The sequence below is a fragment of the Gossypium hirsutum genome, chromosome D13 (assembly GCF_007990345.1).
Source record: "Gossypium hirsutum isolate 1008001.06 chromosome D13, Gossypium_hirsutum_v2.1, whole genome shotgun sequence".
Lineage (NCBI taxonomy): Eukaryota > Viridiplantae > Streptophyta > Magnoliopsida > Malvales > Malvaceae > Gossypium > Gossypium hirsutum.
The window spans coordinates 56,370,666-56,388,425 of NC_053449.1; the positions used below are offsets into that span (position 1 = coordinate 56,370,666).

Below are 17,760 nucleotides of genomic sequence, written 5' to 3' on the forward strand. Positions count from 1 at the left end.
GTAATTTGCTTTCACATTTTTATTACGACTTCGTGTTTTTATTTCACTCGATATAACAAAATTTGTTTTAAAAAATGACACTTCGTGTTTAGATTCGAGAAGATCATACCCTAACTTACTGGGTTTCGATTTTCACAATAAATCCAAACACGTGAATATTTTCAAACTCGAGTTTTCAAACGATCTCGGGAATTAAGAAAAGATCGTGTCCTAACTTACTGGGCATGATCCCTTTTCTAGACCCGAGATAATTAAAAGTCTTTTTAAATAAATAAATTTTTCGGCATGTACTCTCGTATCGGGAATTTGATACGTTGTGTCCTAATGCATTGGATATGACATGTCGTTTTCTCGAGATGAGGATTTTTTAAATAAGGCGATATTTTGCATTCGAAAATTCAAGGAACGTGCCCTAATGTGCTGGGTTTCGATTTCCCGATTAACCAAATTGTCAAATATCCTGTTGAATTTAAACTCATGCCATTCGAATTTTTTTTTAAAAAAGGGATCGTATTTTAAATTTCTTTAAAGTTTTCAATCTTCGACATTAAGACATTAACTAATCAACTAGGTACCAATTCTGGGCGTTACGAGGGTGCTAATCCTTCCTCGTACGTAACCGACTCCCGAACCCGTTTTTTTGAATTCCGTAGACCAAAATCATTGTTTTGATAAAAATTAAATCGGTTATTAAAAACAACTACTTTTCGAGGTGACCCGATCACACCTCACAAAAAAGATTGGTGGCGACTCCCGTTTTTAGTTTTCATTTTCAAAACCCAAGTCGACCCCGTTTTTAATCCAAAAATGGTGTCAACAAGTCTCTCTTTTTTTTTTCCTCATTTAGCCCTCATACCTTTAATTTTTGTTAAATAAATCAGAATTGGAAGGAAACGTTAACGTCATTGTTAACTTATTGGTGTGGCATTCAAGCGCTGCTATGGCATCTTGCATGGTAGTCCACATGTGTTTGTTACTAACATGGTACTATTTTTGTCTCATATGCCACGTCGTCAAATAAATAATTTTTTTTTAAAATCCCTAAAAATCTAAAATTTTCAATATATATAATTAAAATTTTGAAAAAATTAATATTGAAAAATAAACTAAAAAAATTCTAATGTCATTAAAATTTATTAAAAGAATTCTTTGTTTTCCTTTTATTGTATTTTATCATAAATGAAATAAAAATGATGAGTCTTAGGATCTAATATTTTTTTTAAAAATTATAATATTTATTTTTAATTTTATATTTATTTTTTAAATTTCCAAAATTTTGTTATTTTTAATAATTTTTAAAAATAAATTTTGGGAATTGTTTGAATTTGTTTAATTATTTGTTGACTTGGCATATGAGACTAAATAGTGCCACGTCAATAATAAAATGTTAGGGACAGTGGCTCCTACCTGCACCCTCTTGTATCCGCCAATGATTATAGACATATTAATCTGTGTAATGTTGGGTATAAAACTATTACCAACATCATGGTTAACAAAATGAATAAGAGTACGAAGAATCTTGTATCTCCATACCAAATAGACTTTGTCAAAAGAAGGCAAATAGGTAAGAATGTGTTGGCAAGGACAAGCTAGATGACGAGAACCATAAAAATTTCAGTACAATATTGAGGGAGTGAGAGAGAATGGTAAATTTGAACTTATATTTTCAAAATATTAAACAAATTTTTATTTGAAGTTTGTAGTTGATCCTCATAATAATGTCATCTCTAATACTTGAATTTACGTACCTTCTAAAGATTAATTTTAGTAGACGTTGATATCATCACAAATATAATATAAAAAAAAGGGAAAAATGATTGGTGAGACGTGGACCTCACGGTGTGGTTACTAATATCATCCATGCCCATTTAATGGTAGAGCAAAAGTTAAAATGGGGTACACGGGAAAGGGAAACTGATGATAAAAAAAGGATGCCAATGACACAAAGCGGGGCGAGAAGAGAGCATTGAGAAGAAAAGGGGGCTTTCAAGAAAGAGAAGAAAGCTACACGATACAAAGAAGAAAGACTAAGAGCGATCCATACATTGGATGAATATGACATGACTATTGGTTGTTGGCTCATTTACCCGACATTGAAAGGGATAAAATGGTTGCCGCCTCAACCATTATATAAAAAGGATGGTAGCCTTTGCTTTCAATATCATCCCAACATTTGTTCTCTCCCATCTGGATTTTTATTAATTTGTAAACCTTTTAGTATTAGTGAAGTTGTCATTTGGTGTTGTTTAAATTATAGTAGAAGAAATTGCTACAAGTAACTTAATATCTCACATGGATTAGCTGATTGGTTATAAAAAGTTAAAAATGATTCTTTTTTAAACAAATAAATATATTTTAATTTTTATGATAAATTTTATAAATGTTGAAGATCAAATTTATTAAATTTTTTAGAATTAGAACTAAAATAAAAAATTTTGTAAGCATCAAAGGCTAAATTTGTTGAATTTTTATATTTAGGATTAAATTGATAGAATATGTAAACATTAGAAGGCTAATTTTGATATTAAACTAATAAAAAACCCACATCAATTTGAAGTGAATAAAATATTTAATTTTAAAAAGTTTAATGACTAAATAAATAATAATATTTGAGTGATCAAAATAGAACGAAGGCCTAGTTTAATAGTAATTTTAATAGTTTACCCGTAAAAAATAATTTTTAAACATGAATTTTTAACCTTTCACGTTATTATTTAATAGATAAAATTTAATAAGAAGACTAATTTATACGTTTTAAAAATATATAATAAAAAAAAGATCGAAATATAATATGCACTAAATACTGGGACTTCCCTAATCCTTCAACCTCACGACGGCTTTGACTTATAAAAAATGTTGGCTGGTTCCGCTGCATCTTTTTCTAGGTGGTTTCCGCCATATTGCGGCAATTATATGATTTTTAAATTATAGTTGATGTGATAGTATTTAATTTATATTCTTTCAATAAGATAATCTTGTCTGATTTGCTACAAATTGTAACTAAATGTAAAATATATATTATACGTATTAAATTATATATCATCTACTATATGAGTGAAAGTTTAAATAATATATTACATATATGATTAATTTTCCATAATTATTCTTTAAATAAATTGGTACTTTTTAGTAATTAACTAAAATTTAATGTTTTAATAATTTTTAAATATAAAAATTATATTTAAAATTTCAGTAATTTTCATAATTTCTTTAATAATTATTTAAAGAGTCGGTGACTCACATCTAAAATAAATTTAAATATTGTCCATGTGCATTTGAAACTGGATAATAACTTGTTCACATTTATTCCATATATAATAAATTTTAAATACTTTGACTAATTTTTAATACTTTTAATAATTTCTTATAACTATTAATAATTTTTCATACTTTCTCTTAAATTTTTAGTAATTATTTAAACAATCAAGTTTAAGATAAACTTGGACAACTAGTTGTCCAAGTTCATTTTAAATATTTTAAAAAATATATTTAATTTTTAATATTTTAATATTTAAAATATTTATTAAATGTTACCTCAATATGCAATCCACATGACTTGTCACTATTTATTTGAATCATTAATCACATTAATGATCAAAGGTAACCAATGACCTGGTGAGTATTATTTTTCAGTTACAAGGGTTCAATTTGATACAAAATTTTCATAAAAACTTGATTATTATTATTATTATTATTATTATTTGTTGAGGGCCTCTTTTACTATTAAGCATTATTTTTATTTTAAAAAAGTTTAGGGCTTCTTCAACATTTAAATCATAAATAAAATGTCAATTTTTTAATAAAGAATAACGATACAGGTTTTCCAAAATTGATATCAACATAATTTTTAAACATAATTTTTTTTTGTCTAACTAGAATAAAATTGGGTAAAGTACAATAATAATCATCCAATTATTTATTTTTTCTATTTTGATCACCTAACTATTAATTTTTTCTTTTTAGTCACTCAACTTTTTGAAATTAAATATTTTAGTCACTCTTGTTGTTAAAATAAAGGAAGTCTAACATGAGACTCTTTTTATTGGCCTAATAACAAATTTAGCTCTCTAATATTTTTAAACATTTTCATTTTAGTTTTAATTCTAAAAAATTATAAAATATATTTAGAAATCTTAAAAATATTTGTACATTTACTCTTTTTTTTTTTAATTTATATTTATTTTTTCTTATCAACCATGCTTATTTTCTACTCAACCAAACATACGAAAAACCTATAAATTAAAGCTATTTTTTTATTCAATCTCTTTTGATTTAGTCCCCTTTTTTTCTCTTTTACTACCTTGTTCATTTCAAATTCCTAATTAAAAAAAGAAGCTCAAAATTAACAAATTTATAAACTTATAAAAATGGTTAAGTTGATGACACCGACTCCGACGACCTTATTATTTGCTATAGATATAGTACTAGTTTTAGGCTCTCTACTCTCGTGTATTTATCTTTCCTAGCTCAAGTATTGGAAAGAGACTGCAAGTCAAGGTCATGACATTTGATATTTCCAACTTTGTTAATTGAAAGAAATAAATAAAAAAAAGTGAAAGATACAGTTTAAAGTCATTTTGAGTATAAAAAAAATCTTAAAATATTTTTATATTTACTTTTTTTAATTTTAATATTTTTTAACATATTTATAATTAGGACTAAAATGACAAAGCTTATAAACATTAAAAGTTACCTTTGTTGAATTTTTTTAAATTTAGAGTTAAATTAATAAAATATATAAATATTTAAATTTATTATTAGATCAATAAAATAAAATCCACTTTAAATTTGTATTAGACAAGTGACTAAAATATATAATTATGAAACATTATAATAATAATTAAGTGGGTAAAATAAAACGAATGTTATTGCCTTTACCCAATAAAATATGAAAGGAGAAAGGACGAGTTCTGGAAATATTTCCCTAGGATGTGGAGGCCCAAGCAAGCATATTACAGTAGTGGACCCTAAGACAAAGATCCAAAATTTTAATGTAAAGACATAAAAGGCAGTGCCACGTCCAAGTTTCTATTTATTTCCTTCTCCTTCCAATTTCTCTTTCATTTTGCTTTCTTCCCCTTTTAAAAATACACTACTTTTTATCATCCAAAGTCATTTCTTTCTCCCTCTCTTCAAATTCAGCAGTTTTGATCCAAAAGGTAAAAAAATTCAAATACAATCCCAAAATTCTTCATTACCCATTACTCAGAAAAAATCTACTTTCCTTTGTTGTCCTTTAATCAAATTATTATTAATTTTTGTTTTGCAGGTGGTTAATTCCAAGTTCACCTTTCTAGTCTTTAAGGTTTATGTCGATCGGCTTTCTGAAGCATGTAAGTCATATTGCTTCTATTACAATTATGAGCTTGGGTTTTTTTTTTAATTTTCAATTGAAGTTTGTTCGTTTGTTACTTAGCTTCATTATTTATTTATTTTGTTAATTTTCGAATTATGCTATAGAAATAATTGCTCAGGGAACTTGTTAAGGAAGGTATATTTTCAATGGAGATAAGAAAAATAGCAAAAACCGAAGAGGAAAAGCCTTAAGTAATTAAAAATGTATGAATGGTTGTGTAAGTGTCACGTGATTGTCCTGGATCAAGATGCTTTATGTAACTCATTAAGTGTATTGGAATCTTTGTAGAAGCTTCATGCCCAGGTGCGCTGCTGCCGGCTTCTATTGGGACGTAGGCACATTTTTCTTTTGTTGTTGATGAAGCTCATTGTTTGTATCATTTTCTATTGTGTTTCGTGTGTGCTGTGTATTATTTATATACGTCTTTAGGGATATGGTGAACCGTCTAACCCTTATTGCTGGAAACTTTAAACTCCGCTGTTGATGAGTTTTGTTTGTAAGCAAATGTCAAGACTATAGGGAGCTTGCAAATTGTAAAAGGATTGATTAGGGACTTTGAATGTGCGTCCTCTGATATTTATATAGTTTATCACAACTTTGACAGTTTAATGACCTGCAAATTTTATGGCATCAACCCTTACCAATTTCCCCAAAAAGGCGAGAAAACTGATGGTCTTCATCTTTGTGCACTGTTAGTTTCTTATCTTTTTTCATATTTGCTAGAGTGGTTTTCAAAGTTTTGTTAAGCTTGTTTACTGTTGCATTTCACTTTAGGGAATCTGCTCAAGAAGCTCTTCTTCCTGGATTGCCGGATGATTTGGCTTTGAGATGTCTAGCCAGGTTGTCACATGGTTACCATGGGGTGCTTGAATCTGTCTCAAACAGGTGGAAAGATTTGGTTCGCAGCCCCGAGTATGCAAATTATAAAGCTAACCAAGGATGGTGTGGGGATTGGTTATTTGTTGTGACCGAACGTTCCAATAATCAGTGGATTGCCTATGATCGTGAAGCCGATAGATGGCATCCTTTGCCAAAGATTCCAACTGAACATGATGGCTTACAGCATTTTGGATTTTCATGTGTGTGTGTCCACAATAGGCTCCTTGTGATCGGTGGCTCCCATGCTCCACGTGATACTGCTTATCCGCGTCAAACCCCTGTGATAACAAATGCTGTTATACAGTTTGATCCTTATAAGAAACAGTGGACCAGATTATCGAGTATGCAAACACCAAGATCTCACTTTGCATGCTGTGTTATGTCAGGGAAAGTTTATGTTTCTGGTGGGCGCAACTTATCTTATCCTCGAGGGCTTTCTCTTGCTGAAGTTTATGATCCGCTAGGTGATCGGTAAGCTCCAGTTTTTCAAGGATGATATGTTATTGTTTAATATTAGAAGGTTGATAAAACATCTAACTGTAACTGTAACTCTCTACTACTTGCATCTGGTGCATCGTTGATGACATCCGGTGGATTTTTAATTGTTTGAAAATGTGTCCGAATCATATATTTCTTACCTTTTTAATCTATAACCTATGTATGGTTTTCTTTTATTTGCAAAATTCCTTTGGCTTGGTTTATGACTTCAATGGTAGTTGCAGTTGGGAGGATATGCCAGAAATGCCGAATCCACAAATGGACTGCCTAGGTATATCATATAAAGGCAAATTTCATGTTTTGAGTGACCAGGTAGGCTTGGCAGAGCAGAACCCATCCGAAATTTTCGATCCATCAAATAAAACATGGTGCACAGTCAATGACATATGGCCTTTTTCGAGGGCAATGCAATTTGCAGTTCAAGTGATGGGGGATGATCAAGTTTATACCGTGGTGGATTGGGGGGAGAGCTTAGTTAAAACTAGAGATTCTTTAAGAGGAGAGTGGTACAATGTTGGTGCTGTTCCTCCGGTTCATCTTCCTGATCACTGTCGAGAACTTGAGGCCTTTGGTTATGGTTTTGCTGCACTAAGACATGAATTATATGTTCTTGGAGGAAAGGTTCTCAAGTGGGAAGATTCAGGGGCTGGGAGGTTTGATGTGGTGAGGTTAGCTGGGGTGAGAGTTTGTGATCCGTTACGGAGGCCATTAAACTGGAGGGAAATCCGGCCGATGTGTAGTCCAGCTGGTGGTTCGATCCTAGGCTGTGCCTCCATGGAGGAAAAATACACTCCTTGATTCAGAAAAAAGAAAAAATTATTTTCTCATGTACTCTCCAGAACCAAGCACCCTTAACCATAGAGCAGCAATACTGAAATGCAAATTCACATGCAGCAGCAGCACATATCTCTAGATGGCAAACCTGGAGTCACATGAGTCCCAGAGCGAATTAGAACCCTCGGGTTTATTTCGAGTAACCAATTACCGTCACAGAACATAGCACAGCAGAAGTTTGTCTAGATCTGTTCATGTTATTAGTTGGATATGTTATTTCAAGAGAAATCATGGAAGTTGACTACAATTTACCCCCTTGTACCCTTTGTTCTTCATATATGTAATAATCATCTCTGTAATTCTCAAAATTTTCAAATATGCTGTTGAACAGTGCTTGCAGAACTTGGAAGTAATCCTGTTATTCATAACCCGCAGAACTTGTAAGTAATCCTGTTATCCATAACCCGCAGAACCTATAATGCAGCTAATGCTTGTTCTAATCCGGACTCAGGATGAGTGTTGGATATGGCTTGCAGAACCTGTAATCCTGTTTTTTCATAGCCCCCAAAGCTTGTGTTATGGTTGCCATGAACAACTTGTGGAACTTCTGAAATGTAGGTGCAGTTGCTTGTTCTGAGCTGTCTGGTCAGCTAATGCAGGTAATGTTTGTTCTAATCCACACATGGATTAGTTTGGACAGGTAAGTATTTAAAATTCGTCCTAACTTGTTAATGAACATTACACTTACCACTTGTGACCAAACTATGATTGAACTTCAGTTTTCTGTTGTGTATCTCAGACATGAACTGATCATTAACCATACTGAGAACATGTCTAACAATTGTAAAATATGTCAACATGCTAGCATCAAGTATCACCAATGGTAACTCAAAATCACATTATTATCTTATTCAAATAATATTGGACTGCTACAAATAGTTTTCTGTAAATTTGTAGCTATCTTTTTTTCACATTAATGGACGTATGTTATTGTTTGAAATTGAATACGTCTATAGCATATTGGTTTGTCGGAGCCACTTACTCAGAGTGTGGCTTCGGTGATCTGTTCCTCGACTGCAGCTTTGGCTGCGGCTGCAGCTGCAGCAGCAGCAGCAGCAGCAGCTTCACTGCACTTTTTCTCCTCGGCTTCTTTAATCCGCATTTCGATGTCCGCCTTTCTTGCAATAAGGATTTCTAATCTCTTATTAGTTCTCTCTAGCATTCGATTTAGCTTGCTAAGATCTTTGACTTTGCCTTTTCCCTCACCTTCTTCATGATCTTTATCCTTCTTCTTTTTCTTCTTTTTCTCTTTTGTCTCGTCATCTTTCTTCTCTTTGTGTTCATCTTCTTTCGGCTCTTTATCGTCTTCCTTCTCTTGCTTCTTTTTCTCTTTTCTTTTCTTTTTCTTATCTGAATCCGAATCAGAAGACGACGAAGAAGATGAAGATGATGACGAGGAAGAAGAAGATGACGATGACGACGATGAGGAAGAAGAACCTTTATCCTTCTTCTTCTTTCTCCTCCTCTTCTTTTTTTTCTCTTCGGATTTTCCTTCTTCTAACTCTTTATCCTTTTTCTTCTTTTTCTTTTTCTCTTTCTCTTTCCCATCTTTGTCTTTCTTCTTCTTTTTCTTTTCTTTCTCTTTCTCTTTCTCTTCGTCTCCCTTAACCTCTTTATCCTTATCCTTTTCCTTCTCCTTCTCTTCTTTTTCCTTAACCTCTGTATCCTTCTCCTTCTCCTTCTCCTCTTCTTTTTCCTCGACCTTCTTCTCTTCTGTCTCTACCGATTTCGCCTTCTCTTCATTCTCACCGCTCGGCTCCATATTCTTCGTCTCCACTTAGAAATGCAATTCTTCCTTCTTGACCTTTATGGATTTAGACTCTTGGCCACAACTCCAACTCGCATCCTTTCCCGCTTTACTAAACAAAACAAGACCAAAATGTAAGTAGAAACTTGGGATATAAGACGTATGATTGTTCAAATCTCAATAAAGAGTACTGCAACAATCTCATCTCAAACTCTAGGAATCCCTTATGATGTGCTTTTGAGATCCAAAGCTCATACTTCAACTGCCATTGTAAGAAAAGGAAACATATTGCATATTGTAAGAACAAAGAAGACAAGAAAGGGTTGCTAGGCCAATGCAAAGGAAATATATATATGAAGTGTTCATGAAACATCCAAAACCAAAATAAACATATCAAAACACCAAGAATCAACAAAAATCAAACTTTTGTATTAACAAGCATTAAGAAGAGAGAAATGGGTGCAAAAGAAAAAACTAATCTTGAAACATGCAAAACCAAAATAAACAGCATGGAATCTAAACTCACAGGTACGTGCGCCTTAAGCCAAAAAAAAACCTCTGATTTTGCAGATGGAAATGGTGTCAGAGTGTGTGTAAAAAAATGGAAAGGGTGAGTTAGTTTATATAGCAAAAAGGACGGGCAGTGATTGGGAAGCGAGGAAGATGGAGGGTGAGTCTGAATGTTACACTGCAAAACGCCACGCGGTCCAACCATCTCTGCCTTTCTCATCTCACTTGTTGCTTAGCTGCTTTGTCGGGTCGCTTTTCCAGCTTATTCTATTCTATTCTTTTCCAATTTATATAATATTTTCCACCTCATTCTATTCCTATTTACATATTGTTAATATTTATTAGACTTGGTCCATCAATTTTGAAGATACATGTTCAAGAAGTGTTAAGAAATCTTAAACTACATAATCTAATAACATTTTTTATTTTATTGTAATTATACGATTAAATTTTTCATTTTTATTTGACTCAATTTTAACTCTAAATTTTGAGTGCAACCATAAATTATTATATTTAACAAAATGGTTGAACCCATCCATCATCTCTAACAATATTTTGCCTTCTATCACCATGCAGAAATAATAATCATAAATTTGAAGTTCTTTCTTTTGGAAAGGTTACATGTTGCACCAAGTTGAAATTTGAGAGGGTTATCCTGCTTCATTTTTTTATAAATAAACAAAATACTTATCCAAAAGAAAGAAACAAAGAATTAAAAAAAATCGAATAAATCACATGATACCAGAATGGTCTATTACAAAACTGTCATTGAAATCCTTTCTCTATGCAAATTTACACATGTAACAGTAAAAAAAAAATTGCAGAACCTCAGATTTACAGCAGAGTTTCAGTTTCTCTCCCATGAAGACTAATAAGAAGGGCAATTTTAATGCTAAAGGCTGCAATTCTTTCCACTGTTCTTCTAATGTTAGAAAACTTTGACTGTATAAACCATATAAAATAACTCTCTGGTTTTTCTTTGTGCCTGGAGAATTTGATTGAATGAATCTACTCAATGAAGACAAAAGTAATTGACTACTTATTTTATCTCAAAAGCTGTGAAATAAAAGAATGGCTGCTACCCTTGTGACATGAAAAGTTTCATTGCAGAACAACTCACCGGAAACTGAATTCAGTCCTTTGATGATGTAGGGAGGAGTTTGTATCATCTCCTGTGACCAGTTAGTCATTTGGATCCCATTCTTCATCATGATCAATCAGCGATGTTAAGCTACTTGTGGCATCAACTGCATCGGGTTCTAGCTGTTCAACTGTGTCATTATCATCTTCTGCTGATTCCATGTCGTCGTTTCTAGCCCCTTCAGCCCTAGCCAACTCCATCCATTTGGGGCACTCCTCTTCACCTCCAAAAACAATTCTGCCATCTTTGCCTTTTATTTGTTTTGTGGTTTCAACAGAAGGGATTCTGCAAGAGCATTCGGGAAGTGGATGCGACAGAAAAGAGTTAGGCTTCGACAACAGGGATTGCCTGAAGAAACCATCTTCACTCAAACTTCTGTTGAGATGTTCCTTAACCGATAACATCCAATCACGCTTCGGATGGTACATTTCATCACGCGTAATGTTGAAAAGTGCAGCAATAGTTTTCCTGTTTGAAGAAATGAAACAGATGGTGTCAAACATAAATATAAAGATGAACTAATTTTTATTCAAAGAAACTTAGCTAGAATCTGGTGGCAGGCAAACTAACCAACTAGCAGGTAAGGGGGAGAAAAACAAGATTGCCATGAAAGGAAGTTTATCACTTTGTTTAAAGAAGCTAATTAACTACATGATCTCAAGAATAGATAACTAAAATCTTATAGATTCCTCCCAAATATGCGAATATTATGACAATGATCTACAGAATTCCAGAGAAGAATTTGAATAGCATGTAAATATATAAAAAAGAGCAGCATTTTGTGCATATAGACCTATCTGATCGGTATGTCCTAGAAGAAGCCCTCTCGTATAACCTCTGTCCTATAACCAAGCCTGAGAAATCTGGCCATCCACTGCCATCGTTGTTAAAACCAGGAAAAAGAGCATCTGCTTCCACAGAGACGATATAATCTAGGGCATCCCAAATTAACCTGTGCGCTTGCATCCTATGTTCCATAGGTGAAGGGTCCGGTTCTTTGTCCTTCTCCAGAATCCAAGCATACCAACCTTCTTTTTCATGTTGGTATATGGGCCTATCAGGAGGTGGAGGAAGAGGCCGGGGCCGTGGACCAGCCTTTTTCCACTGGTCTATAAGTTGCTGTTCTCTTTTTGGAAGAGGTAGTCGGAAAATATCAGCAGGCAGAGGTGCTTCAGGACCGACTAAGTCTGACAACTCTGTTTTGCTGCACAATGTAGTGCGATCTACTAGGTTCCCAAACAATGCACGTAGAGGGCTCAGAAGACGTTGACCACCAAAAGTTTTAGATCCTGCCAGGTATATAATTGTTTTAGAAGGATAACCCAATGCACGAAGAAGAAGCCCAACCTGAAAAAATCAGGAAATAAATGAATATAAGAGAAGCACAACAATCCATTATGTTGTCATTAAAACATCCTTAATGTCTTCTTGACTGGAGGATTATCTCAAGTACTTATTAGGCTATATGTTTAAAAGGGTTAGAGTGGATTTTGCATTTTCATTAAGGAAATATGAGTCATAATCATAAATACTCTAGTTTGGTAATGTTACAACAGCACTGGATCAGTGGAATACTAAGTTTTCCGTATCCGGTCGTACTTTATTTCTGCCCTTCTGGTTTCTCACTCTTTTTCCCAACTCTTTCGATCCTGTTTTCTCTCCATTGTATTCCTCATTGTCTCCTGAGTTACTTTTATGATGACCGAACATGTAGGCGATTCCAAGGCTGTATATATATGCTAATAAAGCTTAAAACTACAATCAATTAGTCTTTCACTTTACAAAAGCCATTTTTCTCATTTTCAACATTGCTAGCTCAGATTGGCTAATACTAATAAAATTTCTTAATGGCTGGCTGAGTGCCTCAATGTTCTTTCCCAAACAAAATAGAATTCAGAACCAATAAAAGCATACTTGAGAATCCAATCCCATAATTAGAGGTCAGAAAGTTGTAAAAGCTTAAACTTCGATAGATAAATTTCAATCAACTGAACTTGCAACAAGGAAATTGCTGGGATTATCAAAGGATCCTACACAAATAACATGTATCAGGCACAACCTCAGTCTGCAACAGTGAATTCTATTTGTAACATACCTCTTCAGGCATGAGAGGACATGAACCATTTTCTCTTCGAGAGTGTGAGTCAACGCTTAGTTCATCATTAATGATTCCTTGCTTGATCAACTGTGCCCTTCGGTATTGTATAAGTTCCGTATGAACATCCTACAAGTAGCACCAAATACTTGGATGAAGTAAAGAAAAATACATAGAACTGGACAAACATGACAATTGAAGTCCTTCGATTATTTTTTTGTTAAATTTGCAATATACTTCAAAAGAACATCAAATGCTGAATTTGACATAGACTTCAGGGCAGTTAATGAAAAGATGGAATGTAGGGTAGACATGGATACGGGAAAGAAAAGACATAAACAGCTGACCTGGAAAAGTTCAGCACAGCCATGATACGCCAAGGTGTCTCTTACTAAACCCGGATGATATGCTAGGAAAGGCTGTCCCGATGCTCGTAGCCTGCAGGAAGATTAGTAAGCTCTGATCCATCCAAAAGTAGGCATATGATACTTGTGCAAGTATAGTAGCAGATGCATTACAAAAAGATGATATGTAGCACAAAGAATCGGATAAATCTTGATTGAGCATTGGATTACTTTTATATATTTTACTTGCACTTCAATGACTTAAGACTTCAGGAGAAAGGCAAAAGGAAATTATACCTCTCAACCATCCGGAGGCCAAGGATCTGAATTTCAGGACGAAACTGGAGTGCATGAAAAGCAACCCTGCATCTAAGCCTCTGAAACTCGGACATACTAGGTGGAAGAATTGACTGAAAGACACATGGTTACTACTTTAATATTTAATCTTATAGTTTGACTTTGAGTTAAAAGTATGCTATCACAAGAAACACTAAACTATTTTCAATCAGGCTCAGTTTAATTCACTGCAAATGATTTCTAGAAATTTTTCTAAAAAAATCCTAAAAGATAGATTCATGAAAAAAAATTGTTCTCTGTTGTTTGGAAGGTCTTAGAGAAAATCAATTTCTGGCGTTTACTGTTCATTTAAAATGAAAACACCCAACATCTTCCTCTTTCTTCCCTTTCGCAGTTACCTCTCTCTAACCCAAAACACCACCGGATTCTAGCTCCAGTCAAACAAGTTTGTCAAAATCCAACACTAAGTCAAACAATAAATAGAAACAGATGCATAATATTCACCTGTGAGGTGTGGTATATTTCCCTTGCCTAACATAAAAACCATGAAGCACGGTTTACTTGCTTATAAATTGAGGACTTTTTTTGCACTTGAGACAGACATGCAATCACCTCTAACACTCAAGCAGGGAAATTACACAAAGAAACATAAAATTTTACTATCAGTCAAAAACCTATATTGCACCAGCAAACTGCTAGCAAAAATTAACTTCAAATGTTTCTTGAGAAAAGAAAAGTACAATTATAAGACTTTGAACTACCTTCAGGCACCCTCCACCCGTGACAATCAACCCAACAACCTTTGCTTTCCTTAAGTTTGGCAAAACTTCTTTGACATAAAAATTTGGAGAAGCAGAATTTTTGGGCTTGAAAGTAGGGAACTCACTCCTTCGTCTCGCGGCCTTTAAATACTCAGGCAAGCTTTTTACAATATTGACGTCATTTTTAAGCAACATGATAAACTGCTCCTCATCGTAAAGATAGGAAAAACTCTTGAATTTGTAACTGTATAACAATGAATCGGGTAAGAACATATCATACAAGGCCTGAAAATCAATTTATAACAAATACAATAAGCAACTATACCTGACACCTTTTGAGCGGGTACTTTGTTGTATCTCTGGAATTACAAGAGTAGCATTTAGAAGCCTGGATATGGTGACAAGATCACAGATCTAGAAATTTAACAAATATGTTACAAACGGCCAATAAAAAAAAAGGAAAAAGATACTTTAGTGCATCTAATAGGTCATACCGAAGATCTTATCTTCTCGAATCCACCAAAAATTTTTGCATAGATGAAACCATTAGTGTTTTCATCTGGAACTGTTAAAGGAGAGATGATTATTTACTAATCAACAGATTAAAAGAATTATTTTGAAGATATTCAATTATCAAGCAACAAGAACAGCCAAACAAGAAGTAGCAGTTGTATTTAATTGGAAAGTCAACAGAATATTGCAATTCTGATCAAACTTATGTAGTAAAAATATTATTAAGAGTTATCATAAACTATGTTACTTGGATTCGATTGTAGATGTTGGATACAGGTATGTTCAAGTTTTTCTAAGTTTTCATGTATTAGGAGGATCATATCTCCACGCTCATGTCCAGGAATGAGAACTTCAAGAAAAATGAGGAATTGCAGTAACATAGATCATGGAAATTACAAAGAAAATTGTACTATCAGCAGCTCATTAAATTACCTGCCACTGCTATATTGCTTTTGTCACAAACTTAGATTTAAAAAACACAAATATAAACCTAATGGACATTTCTCATCATCATCATCAGAGAAAAACTTCTTATACAAGCTGAAGATGTAGATATGTTGGTATAACCTAAGTCCCCACTCTTGAAACAGCAGAGTTCTACACTTCAAACAAGAACATGAATAATTTCATATGCACCTCAGTCATCAAGAACTGTGAAGGAAAAAAAAAAGAGTTCCATTGGCAATAACGAGAAAAAAAAATACAAAAACATTAGTGGTTAGTCCACGTCATGGGAGCATTCAGTGGTCCTCGCAAACCAAATGATGAAATCTATTTCTCAATTGATTTCAAGATAGGAATCAACCAACATGAGCTAGGACATTACAATTTATCAATGCCATTTCAAAATTTAATAGTGCTCTAAACTTTTTGAAATTGCATAGATAATCATTGGTCCAGCTTCTTCTACTGATCATGGCTTATCATTAAGATGTCAAATCAGGGGTATATCATAACTAAGAAAGCTAAAAATATTATCCAAATTAAAAAACGGTGCAAGATCTAGTTAGCCTGTTATCATCACCTAGACAACAAAGATAAATCTATCATTACTTCATTATAAAAAACATAAAAATTTGACAACCTCTTGAATACATGGGCACATTATGTCTATGTTGCCAGTGTCCAACAACTGTGTCTAACACATTTTCAGACATGGTAGGCGATATGACCCTTCAAAAACATGTACCCCTATCCGACATTCAGCATTATGGTTTTTTGGCAGTATAAAAGCATAACTACATAATTAAGTAGTTTGAGCAAAACCCTTTACCAGGATAGCTGCTTCTGGGGTTTGCATGTGGTTGCAAAGACTCCAGAGACCTCACAGCACCCCATAGCCTCTTATTTCTTCTAGTCTTCAACTTAGGAACAAATAAACAGCATCAAACCAACAAATTATACAACCAAACAGATGAAGAAAAAGCATTTGTTCTTCAAATCCGAAAATATATATAACTTACTGGTGATCCACTATTAGGAAAATCATGGCTTAAAGCCTCTTTTGCACTATACTGGACTAAATTCATACTTGAAAACTTTGTCATTGAAAGATGAGCAACCAAAGATGCCAAAGATAGAGTCAATGCAAATAATGCAACCCATTTTATCTTAGATTTGAACGCCATCTTAACTCAAAAAGTTACTTTCTTGGATGTTGAATTTAACACCCAATTCTCCCTACAATCCAAAAATCCAAATATATACATTAAAATTCCAAAAAACCACATTAAAACAAATCAAAGTAAAATAAAACATAATGAAAAAAGACTCTTTTTTTTTCTTTTTTTACCTGGAAAGTTGCAGCAAGCCCCCAGTGAAGAGAACCCAGTTCTAGAAAACCACCAAACAACATGAAGAACCCAGATTTGAATCAAAGATTTAGAACCTTCTTTTTCATTTTCCCCCTTGATTTATTAGGCTGGAAAACAGGGAATTGGGAAGTGGGTAGAGTTCAAATCTGGATTGGAAGCAATGGACTTAACACAAAACTTTAAACACCCTCCGATGCAATCACAAGGGAAAAAATCCCACAACAAGACAAACAGAGAAATATGGAAGGAACTTTAACAGAGAATTGATAAGAGAGAATGCATGAAGAAGAATGAAGAGAGGTTAAGAGAAAACAAAGTGTTTCAAAGAGGATGGAGAATTCTCATTGTAAATTCGTTAATGCGTGTATGACTGAAACTAAGTTATATTACACTTACCCACTTAGCTAACACTTAATTCACGTTTAGACAGCTAATACTATAATTAACTTTTACTTTAATAATTGGGCTGGGTCAAGTAGATACTCTAAGTTAAAAGCATGGTGCCTACTTCAATACATTTACCAAATTTCGATCACTTCACATTTTATTCAAATTTACTGGTTCAATTTTAGTTAGATTGGTACTAGCATTAGAAGAATGTAAGTTTAAGCGCACTGAGTATATTTATCCTCTTATTTTAAGGTTAAAAAGAGATTATATATAATTTTAGACATTGTATTAAAATAAATAAATTCTATTGAGATTTAATCTATCTTTAAATGGATATTTCATTTTAGTGTTTTTGGATGGATATAATTGAACGAGATAAAAAAAGAAACAAAGAATGATAATAGTGATATTAATTATTTTTTGGAGAGATATTCACTTATATATTGATATAAAGTTATTTTAGTTTTACACTATTTCGCATAGTTTTATATAATTAATATATTAACAATTTAATCATGATATTTTATATTCCATTCAGGTAGATTATGCATGTTGTATTTGATGTATTTGTTTCATGTAAA

The 17,760-nt window shown here is 33.2% G+C and overlaps 3 protein-coding genes across 9 annotated transcripts; 1 reads left to right on the top strand and 2 right to left on the bottom strand.

Moving 5' to 3' along the window:
* The first annotated feature begins 5,031 nt into the window (after nt 1–5,031).
* On the top strand, nt 5,032–7,935 carry LOC107937237 (F-box/kelch-repeat protein At1g16250). Of its 4 annotated transcripts, none has more exons than XM_041109194.1 (5): nt 5,032–5,159; nt 5,270–5,333; nt 5,645–6,047; nt 6,131–6,706; nt 6,958–7,935. In XM_041109194.1, exons 3-5 carry the CDS (start codon nt 5,965–5,967, stop codon nt 7,529–7,531), a joined length of 1,233 nt encoding a protein of 410 aa, XP_040965128.1. In that variant the 5' UTR covers nt 5,032–5,159; nt 5,270–5,333; nt 5,645–5,964; the 3' UTR covers nt 7,532–7,935. The 4 variants fall into 4 exon arrangements, with proteins under 4 accessions (XP_040965128.1, XP_040965129.1, XP_016725579.2 ...); XM_041109195.1 differs by having other exon boundaries at nt 5,648–6,047; XM_016870090.2 differs by having other exon boundaries at nt 5,961–6,047.
* Nucleotides 7,936–8,391: 456 nt separating this feature from the next.
* Nucleotides 8,392–11,083, bottom strand: LOC107922444 (myb-like protein X). Of its 3 annotated transcripts, none has more exons than XM_041109197.1 (2): nt 10,945–11,083; nt 8,392–9,426 (listed from the first exon to the last, which is right to left on the bottom strand). In XM_041109197.1, the coding sequence occupies exon 2, from the start codon at nt 9,327–9,329 to the stop codon at nt 8,550–8,552; it is 780 nt and encodes a 259-aa protein (XP_040965131.1). In that variant the 5' UTR covers nt 9,330–9,426; nt 10,945–11,083; the 3' UTR covers nt 8,392–8,549. The 3 variants fall into 3 exon arrangements, with proteins under 3 accessions (XP_040965131.1, XP_040965130.1, XP_016707979.2); XM_041109196.1 differs by lacking the exon at nt 10,945–11,083 and adding an exon at nt 9,841–10,229 and having other exon boundaries at nt 8,392–9,576; XM_016852490.2 differs by lacking the exon at nt 10,945–11,083 and adding an exon at nt 9,841–10,220.
* LOC107937226 (protein EMBRYO SAC DEVELOPMENT ARREST 30) lies at nt 10,539–17,167 on the bottom strand. 2 transcript variants are annotated; one of them, XM_016870080.2, is made up of 11 exons: nt 16,768–17,167; nt 16,439–16,655; nt 16,249–16,339; nt 14,957–15,027; nt 14,788–14,876; nt 14,463–14,706; nt 13,702–13,814; nt 13,408–13,498; nt 13,061–13,189; nt 11,759–12,312; nt 10,539–11,433 (listed from the first exon to the last, which is right to left on the bottom strand). In XM_016870080.2, exons 2-11 carry the CDS (start codon nt 16,601–16,603, stop codon nt 11,007–11,009), a joined length of 1,974 nt encoding a protein of 657 aa, XP_016725569.2. In that variant the 5' UTR covers nt 16,604–16,655; nt 16,768–17,167; the 3' UTR covers nt 10,539–11,006. The 2 variants fall into 2 exon arrangements, with proteins under 2 accessions (XP_016725569.2, XP_040965127.1); XM_041109193.1 differs by having other exon boundaries at nt 16,249–16,333; nt 16,768–17,160.
* Nucleotides 17,168–17,760: the final 593 nt, after the last annotated feature.